The sequence below is a fragment of the Falco rusticolus genome, chromosome 1 (assembly GCF_015220075.1).
Source record: "Falco rusticolus isolate bFalRus1 chromosome 1, bFalRus1.pri, whole genome shotgun sequence".
NCBI lineage: Eukaryota > Metazoa > Chordata > Aves > Falconiformes > Falconidae > Falco > Falco rusticolus.
This window is the reverse complement of record NC_051187.1, coordinates 16,032,777-16,058,984: the sequence shown is the minus strand read 5'-3', so window position 1 is coordinate 16,058,984 and position 26,208 is coordinate 16,032,777. Positions and strand designations below refer to the sequence as shown.

Here is a 26,208-nt window from a genome sequence, read left to right as displayed (position 1 = left end):
AAGTGTGAGGGCTCGATCACCCTGATCGTGCTAACCATGAACTAATATTATTTGCCCTTTATGAGCCAGTGCAGTATCAGACTTGGGGTTCCTCCTGAATCACAGACACCAGTGTGATTCTGGCAAATCTGACAGAAAAAAAATACTGACAAAACCTCTCCACCTCCAGACCAACAACATCTGTTCACTAACAATCCACATACATTCCTTCAAATACAATTCTCAGGGTGACAGTAACCTCCACGGGAAGCGGGGTGGCAGTTTACAGTATATTTCTCTACTTTCTATGGGTGTTTCTTAAGTGGTCATGGAAGATGCTATGAATGAGTTAAGCCTCACTTCGGCGACCTGTGCAGTGGCACGGCACCGCTGCCACTCTCCAGACGTCAGACCATGGCAGGAAGGTTTTCCAGTATTTTAGCTTGGACCCTACTCCAGCAAGCAGGTAAGGCCACAATAAGGAGTTTGCATTTGGGCTGCCTGTGGATGCTGGAATGGGGAGTGACATGGAATGTTTGCAGAGTGCTCTCTTTCTGCAGCCCTCCAGCCTGCAGAAGCTGTATATCCCAAAGTCAAGGCATCAAGATACCCTAACCCACCCAGACAATTACAGAAATCTCTGGGAGCACCTGTTTTCCACTGGGGTTTCATGAAGCTCTGAAAAAACCCCACACCAATCCAAAAAAAACCCCAAGTCCCTCCCAGCTTTAGCTCTTGGCACACAGTTTCTGAGGAATGCTTTAATCGGAACAAGCACCTCTGTTTCTGCAAACCCAAGTCCAAAACCAATTAAAAGTGGAGATCCAAGCAAGCTAACCTCTGCTGACTTAAACAGGATGGAGAGTGTTTTATCAAGACCAAACTTGTAATTACTGTGTTCTACATTCCTTGCCTCTGTGGCCCCACTGTAAAATGTGACCATCCATTTCAAAATTATCTCTTTATCGTGAGCCCAAAGCTGATCGTTTAGATTCTGGCCTCGTGTCGGGCGTCAGTTTGAAGAATATCACGGCAATATCTCCTCTAATAAATGGCTTTAACTTTTCACCTAGGAGATATCTGCTTTAACTTATCACAAGGAATCATCTGCTTTCCTTAACGCTTCCACTAAATTAAAATCTGAAGTCACTCGATTTGGAAGCCAGCATTAGCTGCACTCAGACAGCTGGATGAATTACTTGAGAGATGATGAAAAAATATTATCCAAAACCAGAAAACTTAAGTTTATCACAAATCTCAATTTAACCCCCCAAACTCATTAATAACAGCAAGTATAATGGTTACCCAGTTTGCAGCTTGTATGTACACAGGCTGCGCAACCCCAGAAGCATGCATGCAGGTGCAATGGTTTGCAGCAATTCCAACACAATTATTTTCCAAGAACTGCAGACATACTGCGGTTCCCTCAGCGTACAGACCTTTTGTATATGGACTTGCCTCCAAACCAGAAAAAAAAAAGAAAATCTGTAAAAGTAATAATTGTGGGCATCCTCAAGCACTCAGAATTTATATGCTATTTTTACATATTATATTCCAATTGTTTAGAACTAATTTCTTTGTAAGCTCTGAAATACATTTGGATTGCAGACACAAAAACTTGACAGTCTTGAAACAAGACACATTACTACATCTACTGGTCACGAAAGAGCTACGTACTTGGGTTTGGGCGTCCAGCCAGCATCCAGCGAGGATCATAGGGAGTCTTGGTAGGAACAAACTCAATGGTTCTGTCTATAGGATCCTTGACTTTGAGGATAGGAACAGGGCTGTATACACTCTAAGTGAAAAAGAAAAATATTGAAGGAATTCTCCTGTGTGGCTTTGCACCAAACACCGGGTCTAAAGGACCTGGTCAGAGTCCTCTTTCCCCCACACTGCACAACCCTTTGACTGATGGGATCCCAGAGCCTTTTGGCAAGAGCCTGAAGAAACTTCCAGTGTGCTCCATGCACCCTCTCAAACCCTCCTTTGGCACCACCTGGCATACCCTGTACTTCATTTGCTCTTGAACTTCAGGCATAGCCAGCACTAGCGAGGCGCTGCAATTTAATCTTTGAAAGGTGACCAGGCCACCCAACTCATTCTATGCACTCTTTCCTGAAGGAAGGTGACCTGCATGTTCTTGTTGCTACCTTCCTGGCTGCAGAGCAGCTTACACATATATATCAACTCCTATAAATTACTGTCTCAGAAGGGAACTTTTGGAGTCTTTTCCATAAGAGATAATCCACTGCTTACATAAAATCCTGCTGCTCGGTGCTGAGGGCAGCACACCAGAGGAGTGGAAGTACCCAAGGCAGTGGCAGGCTGACCCACTTCACAGCTCCTGGAGCACGTTAAGACAAAGCCTACTTTGTTTACTTCCATACACCATAATGCTCAACAGCCTCGATCAGGAGCCTAAACCATTTGCTAGGCACCATGCAAACACAGTAAAATACCCACAGATACAGAGAATCCCCCAGGCCACAAAACTCTGTGAGCAAAGCGGATAGGTAGTGGCAGCCTGCACTGCCGCAGGGCCAGGAATTACCTTTGGCATGTAGGAAAGCCACTGCAGAATAGTGTAGACTCCTTCAAAATCATCACACACGGTGCTGTGCGTCACTCCGTTGTTGTGCATTATCTGGATCCCACCCAGCTGGTTGTTGGAGGTATAAACTTCCCGTCCAAGCACCTTTTGAAAGAAAAACAGGCAAACCATCAGTAGACGGGATGGGACAAGGAGGTGTGGGCCAAGGAGATACATACAAGGCCTGCAGCAAGTCATGACCGCTTCAACACCAACAGATGGAGCAAACCACTCACAACAGACCTTCCCAAGCTCTGTGTGCAGGTAAGATCTTATGAACAACGATCCCGAAGGGGAACAATCCCCAGTGGGGAAACTGAGGCAGAGGGCACTTATATGACTTGCCCTTCCCCAAGCAGCAACTGAGCCGATATGTGACCGACTCTCCTGGGTGCTGACCTGAGCTCAGCTCACCAATTCAAAATTGCTCCAACTAAGACAACTGGTAGGGTGAACCCATTTAAGCCTTTAATTGGGAAAAACCCCAACACTGCGCATGAAGTTGGCTATAGCAAAGACAAAGCCCACCAGCTCCTTAGAGAGACTAGAAAGAGTAAGACCCTGACTGCTGGGCTTCTAATTCTCTTGCACAGCTCCATCTCTAATCTCAGCCCAGGCACCGCAGCTCTTTTCTCATTCTCCTGCTGTCTCTTTCCATTTGCCCTCTCACTGACTGATACACTGATCTCTCGGTCACTCGGCTTTCTGCTCCACTGAGTCCATATTACTAATAACACCTCTGCCACGGCCAGTTTACCTCATGAAGGCAGGAGCACATCATTACAAAATAAACTCATAACTTTGACATTCTAGCAAATACATGCTGTTTGTTATTTTTATGGGTTGAGTCTTTCTAACAGACAGAGGGCATTACATACCTGCTTCATTTAGATCTTAAAAACCCCCTCAAACACACACAAACAACCTGCCCTCCCCAACCAACCAACCTTCTTTAGGAAGAAGGGATGCCCCAAGAGAGGAGCAGCCCTGAGCCCAAGGCAACCCGGTCCTTATGGAAGGGATGCTTGGGTGTGACTTCATCCTCGTCCCAACATCCTATGAGTGCCCAGGACATAACTCATCTCACCCACAGTAGAGGGGAACTCCACATTTCTCGGGATTTGACCTTTTGGGCTGAAAGAAAGAAGGTGCTAAAAGGATATGAAAATAGAAAATTTTTTATCTGGTTATAAAACCACACTGGACCAGTTAGCTTTCTTCCTGCACAACATCAGTTAATCACAACTGGGGTCAGGGAGCCACTGTGCCCACCTAAAGCCTAACTGGTAAGGCACAATGTTACTAAATTCCAAGTTTATTTTCCTTTGGATGAGAAAAGGCCTGGTAGTGTGGCATTTCACAAACCTCAGCATTTTACAGGCTGATCCTCACAAAACTGCCCATGAGACAGATGTCAGTCGAGGTTTACATACAGAGGAAACCAAGGCACAAAAGTTACACAACTAGTCCAAAAATCTGTAGTCAGTGTAAGCACGTGGGTTTGCAGAGAGATATTCCTGGGTCTCCCTTCTGAGCTCAAACACCTTCATCTTCCTCTAACAAAATCAGTGCCATGAAAAGACATGCTAGAAAAGACAGCAGCATAGATTTAGCTTCAAGGAAAAGAAAAGCACAGGCCTCCAGATGCCAGGCACAAGCCTAGCTAAATGCTTTCCACAGAGGAAAATAAAAATAAAGAGGATTTAAACTCCCCATCTATGAACTAATGCAAACGTATGTACATGCAAAATGGGCCTCTGCTGCTGCTTATCTGGAGACACTGTAGACAGCTCAGGTTTACCACTGCTGACAGGCAATGAAAATAGTCTAATATACCGCCTGCTCTCGCCCTTAAATCCCTTTTTGGAGATCAAGATAAATATGCAGTTCCTTTTCCCGAGTGCTCCAGACATTTCAGTGAAGTGGCAGAGCATTGTGAGGGGCTGTGCACATGAAATCCCTCTGTAATACTGAGCGAGCGTAGTATTTACTTGTCAGTGTTTGTCAGCAGAGGCAACGCAGTCCCAAGCTGCATTTAAAAGTTGTACCGATGAGCGCCTGCTGCCTTCATTTGTATGACATATATGTCCACACGTGCACTCACACCTGTGCTGAGTGCAGCAGGAGGGATATGTAATACGGGCTTGCGCAAGCTCTAAATCAGACCCTGACTTAAGCGCAGTGGAAATGCAAAGCAGGCTGCTCCGCGCCCCAGTGCGGCAGCTGTGCAGTCAAGGGGTTAAAGAGGCTGTCTTCCAGGGACACTGCTGGGCTGGGTGCTGGTCCCCAAACCTGCTTCTGCGCCTGTGCTCTTCCGTCTTCTCAGGATCAGAGATCCTGCCAACTTGCTTCGCGCATACAGCTGCAGACTGAATTGGGTGCCAGAGGTTAAAAGGCACTGGAGGGCTAGCCAGCTTATAGACAATGATCATTGGGCTTGAGGAAAAAAATGAATGCAACAGCTCATCCATTCAGCTCTGCTAACCACCTCATCTCTGACCTCAGAGGACTACATTTTTAAAGGCTGACAAGTAATTCAATCTCCAATTAACAATCTTAAATGGTGCAATGCATATTGCTGTATAAATGTTTCTGTGAGAAAATATCCAAGAACACATCTGCTGGAGAAGTGCAAAACCAATGCTCCTGCAATTAAAGGATTCAGATGTTCCTCAGCAAGACACATGGTCAGCGGAGGCATGAGTGGATTTAGAAACGTTGCTAAATCAGTTAGATAAGGAATGCTAGAAGCAAACTCATGGGAGAAGAGACTGCACAGAATTAAATCCTGTATCTGATATGACCAGGATCTGTCAAAAGGGTAAACTTCAAATCCTGAGAGTTTGGGTCTGCCAGGGGTACATGGAGTCACATAACGTAGGAGGTTAAAGAAGTGAAAGTAGCATTAGCCCAAGGCTTACAAAAGGCATCTGTTTAACTACCAAACACGTGCATGGAAGGGTTAAGTTCACAAAGCAGGTCCTTCCTAGCAGAAAGGTTACCAGCACTCCAGGGAACAGTCAAAGATGCAGCTACCAGAGTCAGCTGCCACAGACCAGAGATCAAGAAAGGTCCAGCAAGAGGGGCAGGAAAGAACAGGTTCCAGGATTGTAAAGCAGAGATACACAATACACATAGACCTGAATATTGGCAATATTTGACCTCCGATCTTGTGCTTAATCTGATGGGAAAGACAGACAAAAAAGAGCAGCCATGAACAGCAAAGCACCAAATAGTAAGCTTCTGGCACCAGAAAGTTTGCTTTAAATTAAAATCTTAACACCTCATGAAAGCTCACGAAGACTCCAAACTTGCCCCTTCTGAGGTCTCTAGTGAGAACTCTTCACTCCTGTTACTACTGCTTTCCTACACATTATCCCAGCTCCTTTGCATGTTGGATATAATTTCCTTTTCTCAATTCAGCAGCAGCCGGTCTGACACTTCTGAGTGAGGCACAGCAAGCGCTGCCTCCCTCCCCGGTGTTAGCAAACAGGTCTGCTTCCCCTTCCACCAGCAGCCCTTCCCCGGCTGCCCCTCCAAGCACTAGCATTAACGGATAAAGCAGGACCGCCACCACCTACTCCTTGTGTATTCGATGCCGAAGGCCTCCCAGTCACTAGGAACCCAGGTTGGACTCAGATGAGCCACTCAGTTTCCCTTTCCTTTGCTCCTGAAGACAAGCCTTTCACGTGTGTAGAAAGCAGTGTGTTTAACAGGGTGTGCAGGACAAAATGCTTCCTCTGTGCCCTCATCTCAACGAAAGCCTGAGGAAATCAGTGGTCAGAAGGCAATGCTAGTTCTAGAACAGCACGTGTTAAAGCTCAGCCCATGACTGCAAGAACTAACGCTATCTTCCAGATAATGCAACCTTTGATACCACATCCTTACAAAATACATGGGCAGTATTGTCAATACTTATTTCATTTTGTCCACCAAAAGCCACTCTTCCTACCGTAATGGGAAATGGCATTTCTTTTTACTTCAGAGGATCTTTTGGAAAGTACAAAGGGGAGCCGGGATTCTAGCTAGCAGCCTTTTCAGCCTTTAAAAGACCATCCTCAACACGTTTATAAGCATGTCATATGCATATTAATAATTTTCTAGCACTCAAACCCATGATGACCAGCTGCTATCTCTGTGCTCCTTTTCAGAAACTGAGCTGCTGGTTAGTTGAGACATTCACTGCAAAGCTGGTTTGGCTGCAAACCTGATTGGCTCCTATGTTTCATCAAAGATGAAAGATCTGAAAAAAATGACAGCAGAGGGCTTGAATGGGAATCATTATGTAACATAAGTGCTGTTATTATTCAGAGCATATCATGTGTTTATATCAAATATAAGTGCCAGATTTTTATCTGAATAATTTCAATAATTGCAATTCCCATCCCACCATTTATATTATCTGCCAGAAACCTGAAGCAGAAAAGGCACATGCACGTACTATAAATAGCCTATTTTTCATAAACAGGCAGAAATGATCAGAATGAATGTCTCATCAGAAAACACAATATAGGAACTTAAAACCTGGCTGCTATTATGTGCAGTCAAGCCTCAACAGATCTTACAGCGTTCATTTCTATCACTCAGCTCTTCCCCCACACCTATCATGTCGTTAGTGGGTAAAACGGCAGCAACGCTGAACAGGAGAACCGAGCTGAGGAAGGATGCCAGCACGAGCCGTGCTCCTGCACAGACCCATTCCTGGAGCTTTAGGCTATTCGCATGGCGGCACGAGCACAGACACCTCCTCTCTGCCTGGAGACGGACTGCACTTCTTGCATTTCTAATCTATGAATGTGTGCAGTTCCTGCACTTTTAATTTACGAGCATTCGGTGGGGGACCCTTCTGACTTGGGAACATATTGGCTCGGTCTAATGCTTGGAGATTATTAAAGTCAGAGCTATACTCCACTATCAAGTCTACAGATCTTTTATTTAGAAGATATGGTGCTCTAAATGCACAAAGAGCTCCCTGTCACCTTCACATTAAAGCCCCTAGTGCCTGGTAAATGGAATTATATAGCTGTCATCTCCTTTCCCCAAAGTTTTAAGAGTACAATGGGCTCATTTTTTCACACTCCATCCCAGCTTCAGAACTAAGAGACCTACTTTGTATTGATTTAGAGTCTCAGAAATAAATAAACCTGCTTCACCAATGTGATTCACAAGAAATTCATGATACACTATTGCATGATATATTTCAAGCTGTGGCTCCGGCTCTTTTTTTCCTTTGGTGAGTGATGGGGGAGGTGGGAGGGAAGCTGACAGCCTGATGGTTATTGGAGATGGCTACTGACTGCAAATCCAGAAGCAGGTCTTGCTGGTGGAGTCTTTTTCTTGCTTTAATTTGGTGAGATCAGAGGGGGAAGGGGAAAAAGCAATTGCACTTCACCTGGAAGACAGCAGGGGAAGACGCATCCAGCTGGACACTGCAACTGCAGCTGGTCCTTCTACAGCACCTTCTGCCTGACAATCCCAAAGCACCTTACCAATACAAAGGGAGTAGGGCTCCACAGCTGATCAGGTACCAAAGAGGCATTCTCTCTGCAGATGGCAACATGAAACGTTACTGGAAGGAAAGTTTTCCCATCTTGCAATAATTGATGAGGAGTTTCGAAAATTTCTGGATTGCAACAGAAAATCAAGTTTTACAATCTTGAGGTCTGAACAAGTATCAGACAGGGTCAAGATGTTTGCTTCTGACTTCTGAAATATTTGTTGTAGACGGTAGAAATAAAAATGAATTTGGAAAAAAAGAAGTCTATTGGGGGGAGAACGTTTTTTGACCAAAAAAATTCCAAATGAGAAATTCATCAAAACTGGTACTTTTTCCTGAAGAATTCCGGTTTCAGTGAAATGGCATTTTCAAATGAAAAATGTCTTGTCAAAAAATTCCTGCCTAGCTCTCCTCTCCTGGTGTAGGAAGACTGCATGTTTTGCTCAAGGTCACTCCACCAGTCAGAGGTAAATCAAAAGGACTCAATATACTTTGCAAACTAAAGTTACAGCCCCCTGTTCTACATGGCGCAAACATTCATAAATCCCATCTGTCTCAGTTAGGGGTTCCCTAATCTAGGCACTAGCCCTACTAATGATTGTCTTCATGATACTTAAAGATCTTGGACTATGTTTTGGTCATTCCCTTAGTCACCTTGTGGAACACAACAGAACCCTCTTATTCAGAGACCATCCAAAGGGACAGGCTGCAGTGCAGGTACCTCCTTCCCCAGGACAGTGAGCCTTTGCTCACTTTGTAGCGTGGGCTTAGGCTTAACCGTGAGATACACAACAATTCTCCAGTGCTGATCTTACAGTTCCCGCTCATGTCCAGAATGGCAAATAATTTCTCAACAATTCACTGCAGAAAAGACCCACAGGCAAGTCATCTGGATATCCTCCCAGTCAGGGCCAGTTATTCTGGGCCATGTTTGATAAGTGCATTCTTCCATTCAGCTCCAGTGGAACTTGAGGTACCACGGTTAGCGCTCCAGTAATACCATACCTGCAGCATCACCAGGAACTGGGGTACAGTCCTGGTTACATGAAACATATAAAGGGTTTAGAATATATAGGAGTTTCCCTGGAACGCACAGGGGCTGCTGTGCTAAACTCCTCTTTAGCAGGAATAAATACACACCCAGCCCCCACAGCACAGACACCATCCACATGGATAAACTGATCAAGATCCATATTAAAAATGATAGAAGGAGGGAGAAAAAAAAAAAAAAGTCAACAGAAATCTATTAGACTTTCTTCCCTAAGCAAACATAAAGGGACTGATAATGCGATGCCTGGAACGTAAATTGTCTCTAATGGGAACAATACACAAATATCACGACTTAAAGAAAGGCAATTAAAAATAAAATGTAGAAATGAAGGTGGTGTTTGTTTATTTGTACTCATCTGAAGTCCAGGCATCCATCCTGCATACATTAATTTCTCTACACAAAATGAAGATCTCTGTTACCAGGACTGCCACCAAACAGATGCTTCCAGCAGCTAATGCCTCTTGCTGGCATTAAAGAAACTAATTCTGCTCTCTTCCTAGTGCCAAATTTTGCTAAACTGAGACTGACTCTTACAAGGGCTCTACTCTCATCTCATTTCTCAAACCAGACTGGCTTTATTGGGGTGTGAGCAATGGTGACCTATGCCAGGAAGACCTCCAACAGCACCCATGTCCTGCATCTGTTCTAAGAGAGCTGGAGAAACCAAGCTCCACCCATGACACCACCCTTGCTCTCACCGCATCTTCTGCCGCAACCACCCAAGGCACAGCAGAGCGGCCCCTCCTGCCTCCCCCACCACTGGAGCCAAGAGCGGGGTAACCTTGGTGAGATCCACAAGAGGAACTGACTGATGGTTAATGCTGTTGAAGTGTCAATTTCTGTTTGACATTTCCTAGACCCTCTTTGATTAGCATTCCCAAACACCCTGTGCCCATACGTATCTTCCTAATAGTCTTGCTGTGCCACTACAGAAAGATTCATATCATGCATTAATAATTATAATGCTTCTTTGAATGACAGGGATGGCACTTGCTGTTCTAACTCACATGATTGCTCTGATCTAATCCCAAGACTGAGTCATCTTGAGCAGATACTGTGCTACTCTTGCCTTGATTTAAAAAAAATAAAAAGAGCTTTCTACATTCGGTATTTTACAGTAAAAACCCCAAACAGCATCAGTCTCACAGGGCTTTTATTTATTTTTCCAGATTGTGAAATTGAAGGGTAAATATTACTGCTTGCCATAGTCAAGACCAATCTCTTGTACAAGACAGGCTGTGTAAGCTTCCTATTCCTCACACGAGCTCCTCCAGAGAGCCCACACCTGAGCCAGCAGCCCCTGGCACAGGCACAGCACCTTGAGCAGCTCCGCCTGCTCCTCCCAAGCCCTGCCCTGTCATCTCACCCTGTTATTTGAGTCCCAGGGTGCCCAGCAAATTCTGCAGCTTCCCTCAGCCACGATGTGCAAACACCAGGTCAGTGCCAGGCTGCTTTAGCGCAGAGACCAAATGACACCCGAACTCGCAGGCAGGGTATGTCCAGGTGTCAGTCAGAAGACACTACAGAGCAGCCAACATCAGAGAGCACTGTTGGCTCAAGTGCCTCAAAATAAACTTGCCCCACCGAGCAACTTACAGCTGGGGATAACCACCACCCAAACGAGCTGGTTTCAAGCTGGCTCACACAGAGGCTGCTCCTCTGCCTGCCAGGTGGGTGCTCCCCCAGGTCAGCTGCAACCCTACCCCAGTTCTGCAGCCAGGACGCCCCAGATGTGCCTTGCTGATCCCACTTATGGCTTCCACAGGCAGCACAATTCAGGACTGAATTTAAAATGCAAGGATATTCTCTTCTGGCCCCACGCAAAGGGGTTGTTGGGTTTTAAATGCAGATTGTCAAAACGATCCTTGCAGCAATTATGGTCTGTTGTATCAACAAGTCCTCAGGGACTCATCCACAGTCACGTGATTGACACATACACTACACTATCTTGACACGGTATGGCACCTATCATGTTAACGTCTTTACCATGCACAAGCAGTGTCTGCATTAACGAAAGATGTACTCAAGAAAGGTCATTGGACAATTGCTGGTACTAGGCTTAGAAGTTTTTTAGATATTTACATATTACATTACCAAGGCATCAAGCTTCCACTGATCAGCTCATCTCACAAATACCCCTCTTAAAGCTGTTCTTCAGAAATGTTTTCTCCCCCTAAAAACCACCCGTTCACAGTGACAGAAATAGTGCATTAGTAGCAATCTGGTGAATTGGTTCCTGAGCTCTTTCGGGTCTAGAATAGGTTATACAAGCAGACACATAGTTTAAATTAAGATCATTCTGAAGACAAAAACTTCCACAGAAAGAACTCCTGAGGATGGGGTTACCCACCCTGCCAGTGCACTACTCTGGCAGGTTCTTTCCATCTGATGAGCTCAAAACACACTGCAAACACAAATACTCGAAACAGTACGGTTTCAAGACCAAGCTGTCGGCAGGTAACTGTCATTATACCCATTCTGATCAAAAACATCAGACCACAGCCAGGCAGGCAGCTGGCTGCAGACTGGGAAATGAAGCCCAGAGTTCTGGTGTTGTACTTTTCATATTTTAGTGGTTTCTGACTCTTCATCTTCACTGCCTCCTTCCCTACATGGACATATACTCCTGGCAGGTGGCATTTGTCAAGCTCACGCCTGGTACACTTGGATGCTCCTGACAAACCAGGCCAACAGCACGGCGCCGGTGCCATGGGGCCCAGGGGCGAGCACACTGGCGGACAGGTTGAGGGCCTGATGCATCATTCAGACAGGCCAAGCCTGGAGAGTCGGGGAGGGTCGGGGGGGGGCAGGAATAAAGCTAAACAGGAGGGAGAGGACACAGAGCAGTCTGCTGGTTAGATTCTTCCCTTCACCTCCAGAAGTGATGACCACTTTAGATGTCCTATTGTGAAGTGCAGCATGCAGTTTCATCATCACGCAGAACATTAACTGTTTGAGATACCAGGTTGAACATCTGTATAACAAACTGATGTGGATCAAGTTAGTAGCGGTACCTGAAAATCTCTGCTAAACTTGGCTTCTCTTAGAAAAAGCCTAGAACATCTGTCTGTAGAGAAAACGTGATTGAAAGCCACTATTTGTTTACATTAACAAAACAGTCTTAAAAACAGGATTTCTTTTAAACACAAAAGACAAGGAGGAGCAAACTAATTAAAAATAGGTCAGCAACAGACTTGGGAACATCCTTGTGAGGACTGAAATGAAATGTAGTCCTGGGAGCCTGAACCAATGCATAAACTGGGAGTGCTGGGCTCCTCAGTCTTACTTCCATTAAAAAGAAAACCAATGGAAATTAACCTGTTAGTGCAGGGCAGCAGCACATCACCTATCTCGTATGAAACCGCACCATGTTTAGCTTATGACGAGGAAGGGGAGTTGAGGGAGGTGGAGGAACGTATGGGGTTAGAAAAAGGGGGAGGCAGGGAAAGTTAAAAAAAAAAAAAATCTCTGCCTCAGCAAAAGTTTTCATTAAAATTTTAGACAAATGATCTCTGTGTCCTTCTCCCATGCTGCCTGGGGCTCCATGCTATTTCTATGCAAATAACAACCTCGTGGTTTATATCTTATTATTTCCACCGGAGCTGCGGCGACATGACCCGAGACGTGTGTGAGGTAGACAGCGAAAGAGAGAGAGGGAGAGAAAGAGAGGGAGAGGGAGGGAGAGAGATGGAGTGGCTGCTCGCTGAAGTGTGAAAAAATATTGTCAGGAGTGAGCAGCAAGAACAAAAAAAAAATTGCAGGGATAACGTGTTTATTTCAGCCCCTCTCCCCATGTGAACCAGCATCTTTTAAAATTCATTGGGCATCAGGCGATCATGCACAATCCATCTGCTTTCACTTTATCATTTGCATTTCATGCCTCCTGGCTTTTGATGTGCTGATACTTTGATGCAGTCAGGAGACGCGCATTATCATTATTTCAATTTTCAGGGGGGTCAGCGGGCTCAGCACAGGCGCGCGCACACGCTCACAGGAGAGGAATGAAATGTCATTTCCACCTCTCCACCCCCTGCTGAAATGCAATGGTGAAGACAAAAGGGGTACAGATGAAATGCAGCCCTGGTGCCCCACACGCAGAGCACTGTCCCCACCACAGAGCATCACACCTTTTCCCCAGGTCTTTCCCTTGCCTGTCGGTCCCGACTATAAACAAAGACAGCTTAATCAGGAGCAGAGGGGAACCTTGTACAGCACTTGTGCAGTTTCTTGTCACCCCTGACAGGCAATGGGGCTGAGAGAATCCTTAAACCTGCCTGATATCAGGTGTCTTACAGTGATATGCCTCTCTACTTACAAAGCAGTGACACGGACACAGTGAACAGCCAACATGTGATTAGTCAACCTCCAGAACAAACATTAGCTTCAGCTAAAAATGATATTGACCTTGAGCTCATCATCTAAGTTATAGGTTACAGTCTGATTTTGGCAGCTGGACCTTTCCCTCTACACCTAAACCCTCAGGCTGGTTTTACATAATGATAATGAACAAGACCAGCAACAGATCTGCTGGCACATAATGTTTGTCACGGTCCCCCTCTGCTCCCCCCATAAATTAAAAAGAATGCAGTATTTCACAGGGGACGGAGGGTGGGAATCAAACAACTTTCCAGAAAAAAAATCACTGCTCTCTGAAAGGCTAATTTTCTCCATTGCTGCAGAAACATTTTCGCACTGCACATTCTCTTCTTGCAGAGAAGACATTTTGAAGAAGATGCATATGCAGACAGAAGACTATGTGTAAGCTTTGTGCAGCATCTTCTATGAAGACAGTATTTAAAAGTCAGCAATGGGAAAAATTAACCCAAATCTGACACCTGGGAAAAATCTCTTGACACTTAGGAAGAGATGAAGGAATATTTGCATTGCACCTGTGTTAGAAAACATTCAGTTCCAACTGTTATGCCAGGTAGTGGTTTCCATTCATTTATTTTTGTTTCAGTCATGATCTTTCCTCAAGATCCTGCCAGCTGGATTGGCAACCTTCTAATTCCCAAAATGCTTTGCTCAACATCTACTAAGGGAACAAGAAGCAGCAAGGCTTCACGCGCTCCACAAACTACAATAGGTTTCTACCATGAGACCCTTCTGGAGTCTTATTCACACCAATGAACAAGAACACATCATAAATCATGCCCAAACAGCCTCTGCATTCCTACAAGGGAAGACATTCCTTAATTGGCCCCTGGCTGATAGTGACCTGACTTCTAGCCACGAGAAAATTCAAACTGTCCAGCTACATTCGAGGGACAAGTGTTTTACAGTTTACATGTAAAACAGGGAGATGAGGGTAAGTCTGAAGTAGACACTGCCTCCATGGCAAGGCGATGCAAACACATTAGCATATACCATTTGCTCCACACCCTCCTTACGATCTCAGCTGGACTGAGCTTGGTCATTTCAGGTTAGCACTGGACATCATTTCACTGCTTCAGGCAAGACACATCATGCAACATCCAGGAGTGAGTGGTTATTCCCAGTCTCCCACTATTCAAGGGCAGGTAAACTTATTGTTGGGTCTGGGCTTAGCTGTCTTACTGGGAAAGCTGGATAGGATGCAATAGGTTTCTCCTTTGCCTGACTGTTAGGCAGGTAGAGGTTCAGTATCTACATAAAAATATGTCTTTCCAATAGAGCAGCAAGGAGAGAAAGGACACATGGGATTATTCAGCCCACTAGAAATTCTTGGGATAGGATAAATCACCCCCAGAAAGAACCTCCTTCTGCCTACACCCGCTGACAGATGTCAGGTGCTTAATTTAGACTAAAACCTTAACTTTTCAGTGCCTAAAATTTAGTGAGATTAATCCAGTCCTACAAAAACAAGCATTCACTCCACGGCTAGAGAGTGCAGTTAAACCTGGGAAAAAAGAGAGCAGAAGAGGAGGACTAAACAGACTGGCCCTACCATCTGGGAAACTCTGCAGGGCCCCGATCCCCAACAAATGACAGCTGGAACCACGCAACTTACTCCACTTCAGCAAGCACTAAACTGACTCAATTTCTTTTTAAAGGATGGATCTTCAAATGCCTCTTTTCCTTCCATTGATGCAGGTGTGTGTGATGTGTGTAAGAGATCTAACTGAGGGTGCTGCTTCCTAGAGTTGATAGGATCAATGCTTCATTTTCTGCAGAGCCCCCTTTATTCGGAGGAATAATTCAATGAGAGACTATTTTCCTTTTATCTCCCATTGTCAGGCAGGCACTCCTTGAAACGCAGCTTGCGATGAAGCACAACCACCCCAGGTGCTGGAGAGTGCCTGAGAACAAAGCTGCACAATGGGGAAGGGCACTCGCGCCCGCACAATCCTAACTCCCACATAAACAAAGCCCTCAGTGAGAGGGACAAGAGCGGAGTCGGCTGAGTTGTGCCTGCTACAGACAAGGAGCTGGAGGCTGCAATATTAATAGGCTTGGGGCAGCAAGGGAGGAAAACCACCTCTGATGGAGGAGGAGAAAAAAAAAAAAAGAAGAGCCACTTTATTAGTGAAAGCAGTAAGTTTTCTTACAGCCCAGGCTATTCCTCCCTTCCTCCACAGCTGAGATTTCCAGCAGGTCTGACCCCTTGAAAATCCCCATCCACACACCCTTTGTTAGGCTTCAGTACTCCCCCAGTATTATCACAATGCTGTGGCTGCTGAAAGTTCAGGGTGATTCTGGCCCATCTATTTTCAAACACGGTCTTCCAGATGCTGGAAAGAGCCCAGTTTCCTCTATCACAGTACACAGTAGGTGGGAGAAGATGCTGCCCTGTCAGTGGCCTTCTCCACTTCTCTCGTTTAGTCATTGCACACACCTACGTTAAGCTGCTTCTCCTTCTTCCCCTTCACCCGGTTCATGCTCAGGCCCCTAATCTGTAGTTCTGCCCAGGTCCCCTGCCAACCTCCAGCCAGGATGCCTGGCATAGTGCCTCTGGCTGTCAATACAATGTTCTTGTCAAGAAAAACAGGTGCATGAAAGGACTGCTTTCTGACCGCAGAGAAAAGGAAAAAGAGATACTGCAAAGGGATGAAAATTTCACAGCTGCTGCTCTGTGTCAGTTCTCCTCCCTGGCAGGAGTAACCTGAGATGGGAGAAAGCAAAAGGGACCAAGCATAATCACAGGTATAGCAGTGGAAGCTCCTGGAATCTCTGGCAGAACTCACAGAAACACCAACTCAATTCACATAGCTCTGAAGGCTGAAATGCAAAGACTTACCTTGTTGAGGGCTCCACAGCCAGTCAGGATTATATGAGAGTTCTCAACCTGGATAGTCCTCTGACCTAGCCGAACAAGGTAAGCCCCAATTCCAATTGCCCGACATGTAACCTTACGAAAAAAAAGAAAAGAAAAAAAAAAAAAATCACATTGATTTCTGTCTTACCACACAGCCAAAACCTATCAATTCCAACATCTAGATAAAACTAGGCATGTTTGTATTACAAGGCTATAAAATCTACTCTCACTGCAAAACTCCAGAATCTATTTTTTTTTTCAAAACACAGTATCTGAACTATGTGTATTTTATTCAAAGAAACAGAAGCAGTAACTTACAGACTGAGCAAATATGAAGCCAAATGACTGTTTTCTAAAAGTGTTTTTACATTTAGTCTGAGAGGGACCCAGCCCCGTACTGGCGTCAGTAGCATTGCTCAAAGCCTACAGGAGCCAATTTACAACAACCAGAAGTCTGATCCCAGATGTATCTTCCGGATATCATTGCAGGATTTTTAGCTGAAACAGACAATACAGTTTGAAGAATAGAAAGCAGTGGGGGATTACCAAGTTGATGGTGATAACACTCTCATAGGCTAAAGACGATTCTCCAGCAATCATGCCAGATCCTCTGAGGTTCTCTATTCCAAGTCCGTCTTCCTTTCCAATAATATCTGTTATCTTATACCTGAGGGAGACACATACAGCCTTCGAGTCACAAGGTCCAGTGATTTGCTGAATCAGTTTGCAACAAAGAAAATGAAAAGTGACTAAATATCATTAAGGTTCTAAAGAGTAATGTGCATAAAACCCGGCCAGGACCTGTACATGGGCTCATTCTGCAGCCTTGCTGAACACCATGGAATAGTCCTACACATGAGCAGCCAAAGCAGCTCTGCAAAGAGGAAATGCCAAGGGAGAGGAATGCCCGTGAAAAGCGTTCTTCTGCCATTCCCACAGGATGTGAGGAGCAGGCTGATTATAGGAAAAAGGGCAAGAAAGAAAGAGAATGCAGTCGTAAGGAAAAAGAAATAGAACAAGAGATTATAATGAGGCTCTTAAGTTTTTCTTTACCTTCTTTCATGCCTTCCTTCCCCAGCACAGCCCCTTCTTACTCGGAGCTCTCAGGCTGGCTTCTATCTTTCCCACTAGGCCCTTGCTAAGTACTTGAGCACGTGCTTAAGTGCTTCACTAAAGAGAGCACCCAGCTTCCCCAGCACACATGCAGGCACGCACACATCCCCACGCCCAGCACCATCCTTTTGTTCTTCCAGAGCCTGCCAGTCTGCAAACTAGGTTTTGGGTTTTTTTTATTTCTTAAGCATATCCTCCTCCTCCTGCCCAGGAGCACGACTACAGCTGCAGTCTATCTCTGAAAGCTTCTTTGCACCTCATTTGCAGATGTGCTGCCTTTGGGATGTAGCTGGGACGATGCAGACACCTAGAGCAGACAGCTGTGGAAAACCATAGGCTATAAGGCAGTTTAGTGCAACCACTGCAGCCCAACCCTCCAGAATGCATGGAGGGCTTAGCCTTCACTCAGGAATTCTTTTATACTTTCTACAGAACCTAGCAGAAAATTAATTTTCAAGATTTAGACTGCAAGTCTTCAGCTAAGAATCACTGTCCTGGTCATTCAGTGTTTACAACTGTCGGGCCCTCAGTCAGGACTCGGGCCCCTAGGCAGCAGAGGTCAACACAGCACTACCTCAAACAAGGCATGTCATGATATAACTTTTAAGTCGTTCCACGCTCTAACCGCACACAGCTATAGCGTTCTACGTACCTGGATCCTAAAGAACGTCCTAGCTAAAGACAAGGATGTGACATGCATCGCTTCGTGTACCCCAGGATGAACAGAAAGCTTTTCATTCTGACCTGTCTGTGCTCACCTGGACTCTCCATTGTCCTCCACGTGTTCACAGTGAACTGAATTCAGGGCACTGACTTTCTTATAGTCTTGAGGAGTCAGGTACAAGTATTTGTATCCCTGCAGGGAAAAACAGTTCATTCATCTCATTCCCACCTGTAGACCCTTCCCAATCCCCAACAGCCCCTTCCAAAAAGAAAGTTTCAAGGGAGCAGAATTCAATCCCAGATAGCAATAACAACATCCTCTCTTAACATCTGCACTCCAGCTGAGGTCAGTGAAAGCTTGGGTTGTTTCCAACATTTAGCACTAACTCACTCTGGATGCCAGTCCTACTGCCTGAGAGATCCAATACCAAGGAGAACTCTGGACCTAACAGTCTGGCAAATATTTACCCTCAACTGTGTTAAAAGAGGGGTTGCAAAAATAAGATTATTTTGTGAGCTACTGCAGAGTTTCACCTCTGATTCCTGTGCCTCCTTACCTTGTATGGGTCGTCTGGGTCTTCCCAAGCTACGTGGAACATGTGCCGAATCTCCTCAGCCAAACCAATCCTGGCCCCACTGTTGGCAGCCACGTAGATACGGGGGATGCCATGTGTTCGAGCAAGCTCCGAAGCCCTCAGGAACAGCACATCCTCCTGGGGCCCAAAAGAACCTATTCGGTATGTAATGTCATTGCCAATGACAATGATATCACGGCCTTCTGGATACTCGGGGGTCTTCAGAGTCATCTTCCAGGCCACCATCCCAATCTGCAACCAAAGAGCACAGAACAACAAAAACTAAATGTGTACCTTCAACACATGAAAGAGGGGAATCACACAGGCGCTATTTTTCTTACGTGTGTTTCACTTTGTCTGTTTTCTTTGGGAACTCCAAGAACAGCAGCTCTGATACGCACTACCAGTGCAGAGCGCAGCTGGCAGGGCTTGATCCTTTCCACAGTCGCTGAGGCACATCCTCTACTGCTCTCTTCCCACCCAAGACACTAATACCAGCCCTCCCTCTCCCCATTCAGGGATCTGTCACAGGTCCAAAACACATTCTGCGAACACCCTTCTCGCAGGGTACTGCATTTATTCTGCATGCCAGAGCTCACACGGTGAGGATGGATGTGCTGCTCTACAGGGCTCCTAACTATCTGCTTAGGCTACTCAGCTATCACCCTAGAACCCTGTCACTCTGGTTCTCTCTCACCCTGCCCTCACTTTAATAATCCTTTTATTTCCTAACTATCTCCATTATTTTTTTCCTGTCCTTCCTTTCATTTCTTTGACTCTTCCCTTTTTCCTTCCCAAATATTGCAGCAGTTTCTTTCCAAACCTGCCTGGATAAGTAATGCTTTCTGCTGCACATTTTTCTTTTTAAAAATCATCGGATGATCTCTTCTGGCCCATCTTATGGAGATCAGCAACATCTGTACCCTGCATCTCCCATCTCTTAGCTGCCGCCTATCACTGCACTGGGGAGCTGGCCATCCTGGAATGCCATTAACAAATGGAAATCGCAGCATCCCTTGAAAGCCACATGCATCACCCAGTCTCCGCTAGCCCAAGGATCATAAGCTCTGAGTACACATTCCTCAAGCCGATTGCACATCCTCTGCAATCAGGAGGGTTGAAACTCTCATTGTGGAGACTCTGAATTCTGAACATGATGAACTAAAGCGGGAGGGGGAGAAGGGAGAAGCAGCAGATAGATATGTGCCATTTAATCCAAATCAAAATGGCACAATACACAGTTGAGATCCAATCAGCATCTGCAATAAGATATGCCGTAATAGGCTCATTAAAAAAAAAAAAAAAAAAAAAAGGCAGAGGAATTAATCAAAGGGTCATCGGAAGTAAGCAGGCAGCAATCCAAAAATATTACAACCAGCTACTGGCAGATCCTTCCCTTACACCTCCCCTTTTGAGAGCTGAGATTGCAAGTTAACAGAATGATGGTGTTTCAGTTCACCTTCTCCTTGGTCTCAGTTTCACCCACTGCTATTTTGACTGATACGTTGTAAGGGATTAATTTGTTTGCCTCTGAATATTTGCAGATTTACAGTTACATCTTGGCATCCAACTGCAGCATTTGGAGGAGAGAGATACTGCAGCAGTTTCAAAGACAGGAGCATAAATCCCTAGAAGTCAGTGGGATGCTCTGCTAAAATATCAGAATTATCGCCAAATTAAAGGGAAAAGTTGTAATGCTGTAAAACAAGCAGGTGCAGCTGTTAGTCAGGCACACAGGCCAAGAGTGTGTGCAAAGAGACCAGGGCTCACACAGACAACCAGTCCAGAGTCTGGAAGAGTAACCTAACTGATCCCAAACCAACCTACACAGCCAGAGGGGTTCCTTGGACTTCTGCTCTTCTACTGCTAGACTTTCATAGCAGGAAAAGGAAGAATAAAGGTGAAAAAAGGAGAAAAAAATTAAGCTTTGTCCTTCTGACCTGACTTTTGCAGGAAGAAATGTCAAGGGCTGGATATTGCATCTCTGTTCTAACTCTCAATTGTGGGCAAGCTTGCAATTAGAAACAGCATGTTAAAAATGTCTGCAAATCCAGAATTAAAGGCTTCAAAATTAGCCTCTAAGAAATAAGGGATGCCCCTCTATACTCTATTACATACTGCAGCTCAGTTCTTTACCATATTTTAGAGGCTTTCCCTGCCGTAACTAAAATTCTTAACTGGGCACTTAGCAACTCTTTCTGATACCACTCCAGAAACCAGCTTTAGTTATTGATAGGAACATGCAGGCAAGATGGGGTAATACTCTTTTTAAAAACTGCACATAAACTTCTTCCAAAATAGCACAGAAGCAGCACTAATTTACACATTTTTGTTTAACTAGTCATTTGCTTAGCACTACACTGATCTCATCAGCCAGGACCACACCAGGAAGCTTCAAGCACCATCAGATGAACACAAGGCACACGAGCAACAGGAGAAATGCTCAGGCTTTCTATTTGCTAAATATTTGTCACCGCAGTAAACTGCAAGATAGAAACACATAAAGATACTGCCAGAAGCCTGCATAACAACCACAACATACTGAAAGTAAAATCTTAGCACCCTCAGCTCACATGTGAGGCAGATGAATTGCTCCAGGGCTTAGGGACTAGTGCTCAAGCTCAGTTAGTACCCACGACTGGGCCCACAGTCTGTCTCACCTATGAAAATGTAAGAGACTTTCCTCACTTTCATCAGCTTGATGATTTTTGACAGTACAGAAAACAGGCGTATTAAAAGCATTTCCTATTTAGAAAATTCAAATTGTAACAGAAGTCTTGGAACAGTTCCCTAACCTGAGATCATGTATCTTCTACATAAATAAAATGCCTTTTGTTAATGCTCACTAGTAGAACAGGAAAAACTATCTAGCCAAGGCACAGTAAACACACACTCTTGAATACAGTTTATAGCTGATAAATATGGAGCAACCGTATGCAGTTTAAGAAAAGAAAAATTAAAAGTGCACCACTTTATTAACTTGTGTGTCTTTCTGCCTCCCCAATACATAGCATGCTTTGTGCCATTTATCCAGGAATAAAAATCACAGGGCACAAACTAAGGATATTTTTTTTTCTCCCTATGAACAATGTAGATTCTGTTTAAATTTATGGGCAGTGGAGGATAGCTTTCTATTTCAGAAAAAAAAAAAAAAAAAAAAAAGATGAGATTTTTAAGTTAACGGCAGCATGCCAAAAAATTGAGAGTTCACAGGTTAATTAGACAGGCTGAGCTAATCACCTAAGAGCACTGTCAGAACAGTAACGGGTGATGGTAAGCAGCAGTGGTTTCAAAACGGGCTCTTCTTAAGAGCCAGCACAGTTTGGAAGTGCTTCTCCTGCCACAGCTCTATTCCCAGCACACCCAGGAATGAAGAAGAGAGGGAGAAAAAAAATAAAAGCAGGAACCGTCTTATTTAACTGTTTTTATGTGGGCAAAATGATTTGTGCCACAGTATTTCCATAAGAAGTGGGACCATTATTCTCCTGTAGGAACACATTTGGTTTGAAAAGTATCACTGGACAGAACGTGAAAATCAAACCAGATGAATTATTCACAACCTCCGATCAGAAGTGATCATTATTTCTGATGTTCCAAACTGTGATTAGGATTCAGTGCTCAGATGTCATTTGCTCCCTGAATAGCACCAGCAATGCAGAATTGCATGACACACATATATTACACACAAGTTTTATATATATAATTTTATACACACCTTCTCCCACTAGATCTTTGGCTTAATGTAACCATTAACAGATAGTAAAAACACGATATTAACTAACATTCGTTTTCATGGTGCTCATAAATGCCATTAGTTTGACACACAGTGTCAACACTAATCATGGCCTAAAATTAACACCAAAATTGACTTCAACATTAATTGCGCTATTGATGTGAACAGTAATACACACACTGATGCAGTTACAAATTGACTGCTAGTGGCAGCCAGAGCTGTTGACAACAGGCACCGAGGGGAATGGGAAAGAAACCGATCCCAGTCTCCCTCCTGAAAGCACAACAGACTGGGAACGAAGGGAAGCCAATGCAAATGGTGGCTGGTGTTCAGGCAGGGGGAGCTTTCAAGTCTCTTTCTAGCAGGATCCATATTCCTGAGAAAATCTGACGTGAATGAGAACAGCTTATTATTTGACAGAATCTATGCTTGAGCCATGCCAATTGTGTTGGTTTATTCTACTCTCACAACGAGGACTATGCCTGAGCCTAGGTACTCTATGTCAGGCTTCATTTTATTTATTTATGTCCAGATTTGGAAACCTGAATGTGGGTCTCAAAATCTCTAAGTAGGACAACTGAACTTACAGAACCCTGACAGCAATTTTGTCCTGTTCCCATTCTGTTGCTTCCGTATCATATATAAGCTTTATATGTAAATAAGAAATTAAAATAAGACATTAAATACTTGCATAGAAATGTATTATTACGTACAAAAGTCATAACAAGAAAGGAAATGCAACAATTGTAGTGGTCTAGCACGTGAGCACTGGAAATGCCAAAGCTCAGCACTAATGAAAGCACATTTCTCCCCTGCTGCGTGTGCACATTATGACATTGCTAAATCAAGGTACATGTGCTTTATTCCCCCTTCATAACCTCTGTCTGTTCTGGAAGTAAACCAGTGTCCGCTGACCCCAGGATGCTGAATCATTCTGCTGCAGAGTCACGAGCAAGGTGTGTTTTAGAAAGGGAACAGACATCCCCAGAAATTTTACTTGATGCAGATGTAGCAATTTTCCTATTTCATCATTCAAATTTGATGCCTGGAACTTCAGATTTGAAAGAGAGACTGTCTGTGCTTACACTGTGACCAAAAGCTGTAGTTTTTATCTTCAGCGTGAACCAACTCCCAGAAAAAGGGCATGATGCAAGTGGTTTGCTAGCGGCATTCGGACTTAATGCTTTGACAAGGATGCAGTGCCAAAACCTAGGATTCCTTCATTCTCTTCTTGGCTCTGAAAAATGTGTCATTTAGCGATCAAAGCAGTGGTCACAGGCAGCACAGCCAAGCACACGTTGGCATGGTTCTTCTGAACAGCATGCGGCCAAGTGGATGAGAGATGGGAAGAAACTGTTCCAGGATGAGACATGACAAAGGCTTGCTCAGTAAGAGATGCCGTGCAGCACAGTGGACTGAAGGAGACATGAATTCATACTGGTTTGGTTCCTTGTGCTAGACCAAAGGGCACTCAGATGGCAAGCCAGGAAGCAAACCAGCAAAAGGCTGGCTGATGTTCAGGGAGAGCCGATGGACACACAGAGCACCAGAAGGACAGCTCAAAAAAACCCATTATAGACAGTGTAAATGTACTTTTTACTGCACACACATCTGCACTGCAAGGTATGAAGCTTGCACAGTGTCTCGGGAATAGCAAAAGACATAATGCCGAACCCAAACCAGACTCTCCATCAAATTCAAGTTCCTGCTATAAGCCCACAGAATCAACTGTGAGCAACACTGCCAGCTTTTTCAGCAAAACAAAAGCATTTTTGATGAAGCTTTCCAAACTAAACAATAAATAACTTCACCCTAGGCAGAGTGTAAGCTTGAAAACTTCAGTTGAAACAGTTTGCATCTGGTGAAGCTACAGACGGCTAAAGATATTTCATGCCACCACTTACATCTCTGATCTAGAAATGTCTCTATTTAAGGATTTTAAAACCCTTCAAAAAATTTGGAGCTCTAGTTGCTCTTTGAATAAGACATGATTTGAGCAGTCACTGCTTTCAGCATCCTCAAAGAGCCTCACCTGTGATGTGTAGGGTTATTTCCTGCCCAAGAATTTGATGATTGTAAAGTGTTAACAAATATCACAGTTATTAGAGGTGTGGTTTATATGTAATTCTGACTCCTATGTTTACAAGAAAGGTAACAAAATCAAAATTCTGTATTTGTTTGATAGCATGCTGAAATCCAACAGCCATATCTGAATATATACAATCAAAAACAAACCATGGATTTACTCATAACCTTATAAAAATTTATCTTTTAAATAATGATGATAAATTCTAACTCAAAGGTGTATGTTAGAGGCTCATAACTTCTGGTTCTGTAAGGAAAGCCTTTTCAAACCTTGAACTATTGCCATAACATACATGTACCTTTTCAAAAATCAGGCCATGGAAGATATTGCATCTACAACACTGTGAGAAACAGCACACTGAAGATACTGATCTGCATAAATATTAACCCTTCAAACAATTCAAGGTATTACAGAGTACTCCTGCTTAACTGTACAATCACTGTTCAGCTAAGGAGATGCTCCATATAAGCTGTGACATGCATCCATCCCAACTCTAACAGAGTTCAAAAGTCCCATCTTCCCATGCACATGCCTGCTACTCTTGAAGTTTTATTAAATTATCTAGGCATAACTGTGGGGGGTGGGGGGAATCAGTTTTCAGTGATGCTAGGGGGACCCACTTCTAAAAAAATTGTATTATATTCCACTTGTCATAAGACAATCCACCTTTTACTAAAAATAACACTCTGCAGTCCATGACAAAAATGTGCTCTGTCCCAATCTCTACCCCCTATGTCTCATTGTGACCTCCAAGCATCTCATTGATAGGGGCTAAAATTATTCTCCGAAGGAGGATCACCTTCTGAAATTGCATCATGAGTATTTCAGATGAGGAGACACCACTTGCTGTGCAGCACAAATAGTTGTCCAGCTTCCCTGTTATTTAAACCCATTCCTACTGCCAGAAGAGCCTTCAGGTCAGGATTGTTCCCAAAACTCAATCAAGAAGCAGCATTGGGAAACCCAAAGAGAAACTACTATTTTTACAGTAATCTCTGGGAAAAATAGTGGTGGGGCTGGGGGAGGTAGGAGAAGATAACACGGGTGTTTTCCTTCACCTTCATGTTAATTCACTGACTTTGCCATCACCCAGTCTCTGCTTTCTCTCAAGTACTTACCATCCGCTGTAAGTAGCCCAGCAGATGTTTTAATACCCTGTGCCTGTCATAAAATGCAGGAACATGGGGTGACAAAGCAGAACATGCAGTTCAACTATTAAGCTTTGCTTGTATAAAATTCATTAGCTACACCTTTCAGCCCCAGGCAATCCAGGGAGCTGCCGAAGCAGAGTTTCAGCAGCCCTCTGCCCACTGCCGTCCTGAATTTCACCTGGTCAAACCTTCCCACATTCCCAAGAAAGGGTTCCTGCCAACACTCCAGCCAACAGCTCCAATTATGGATTATTTCTGATCCTCAAGCTACTGAGAAGGAAAAACTGTGACATCTAGTGCCAATAGGGAAAATGACACATTTTACATGGACACTGCACAAGACTGAGATGAAGGGTAACATGGGGTGTTGCTGCAGGCACTCCTTACACTCACTTTCTCCTTGTCCATGAAAATTAGTTGGGCCTTATCAGCAGATGGTACAGTCCTAGCGCCAGAGGATCACAGTAAATACGTACCGTGCTACAAAAAAATACATGAAGTGCTATAGAAAAACATCAGAACGCCCAGCTCAA

At 44.3% G+C, this 26,208-nt stretch overlaps 1 protein-coding gene across 9 annotated transcripts in view; it reads right to left on the bottom strand.

Moving 5' to 3' along the window:
- The window catches only part of ACACA (acetyl-CoA carboxylase alpha), a 148,070-nt gene that overhangs the window by 31,925 nt on the left and 89,937 nt on the right, over positions 1-26,208 (bottom strand). For all 9 annotated transcript variants that reach the window (XM_037371042.1, XM_037371031.1, XM_037371094.1 and 6 more), the window contains 6 exons: positions 18,688-18,957; positions 18,226-18,323; positions 16,901-17,021; positions 16,337-16,447; positions 2,534-2,677; positions 1,657-1,777 (listed from right to left, as the gene is read on the bottom strand). In XM_037371042.1, coding sequence (XP_037226939.1) covers positions 1,657-1,777; positions 2,534-2,677; positions 16,337-16,447; positions 16,901-17,021; positions 18,226-18,323; positions 18,688-18,957 — 865 coding nt within the window. The remainder of the gene's footprint in view (positions 1-1,656; positions 1,778-2,533; positions 2,678-16,336; positions 16,448-16,900; positions 17,022-18,225; positions 18,324-18,687; positions 18,958-26,208) is intronic.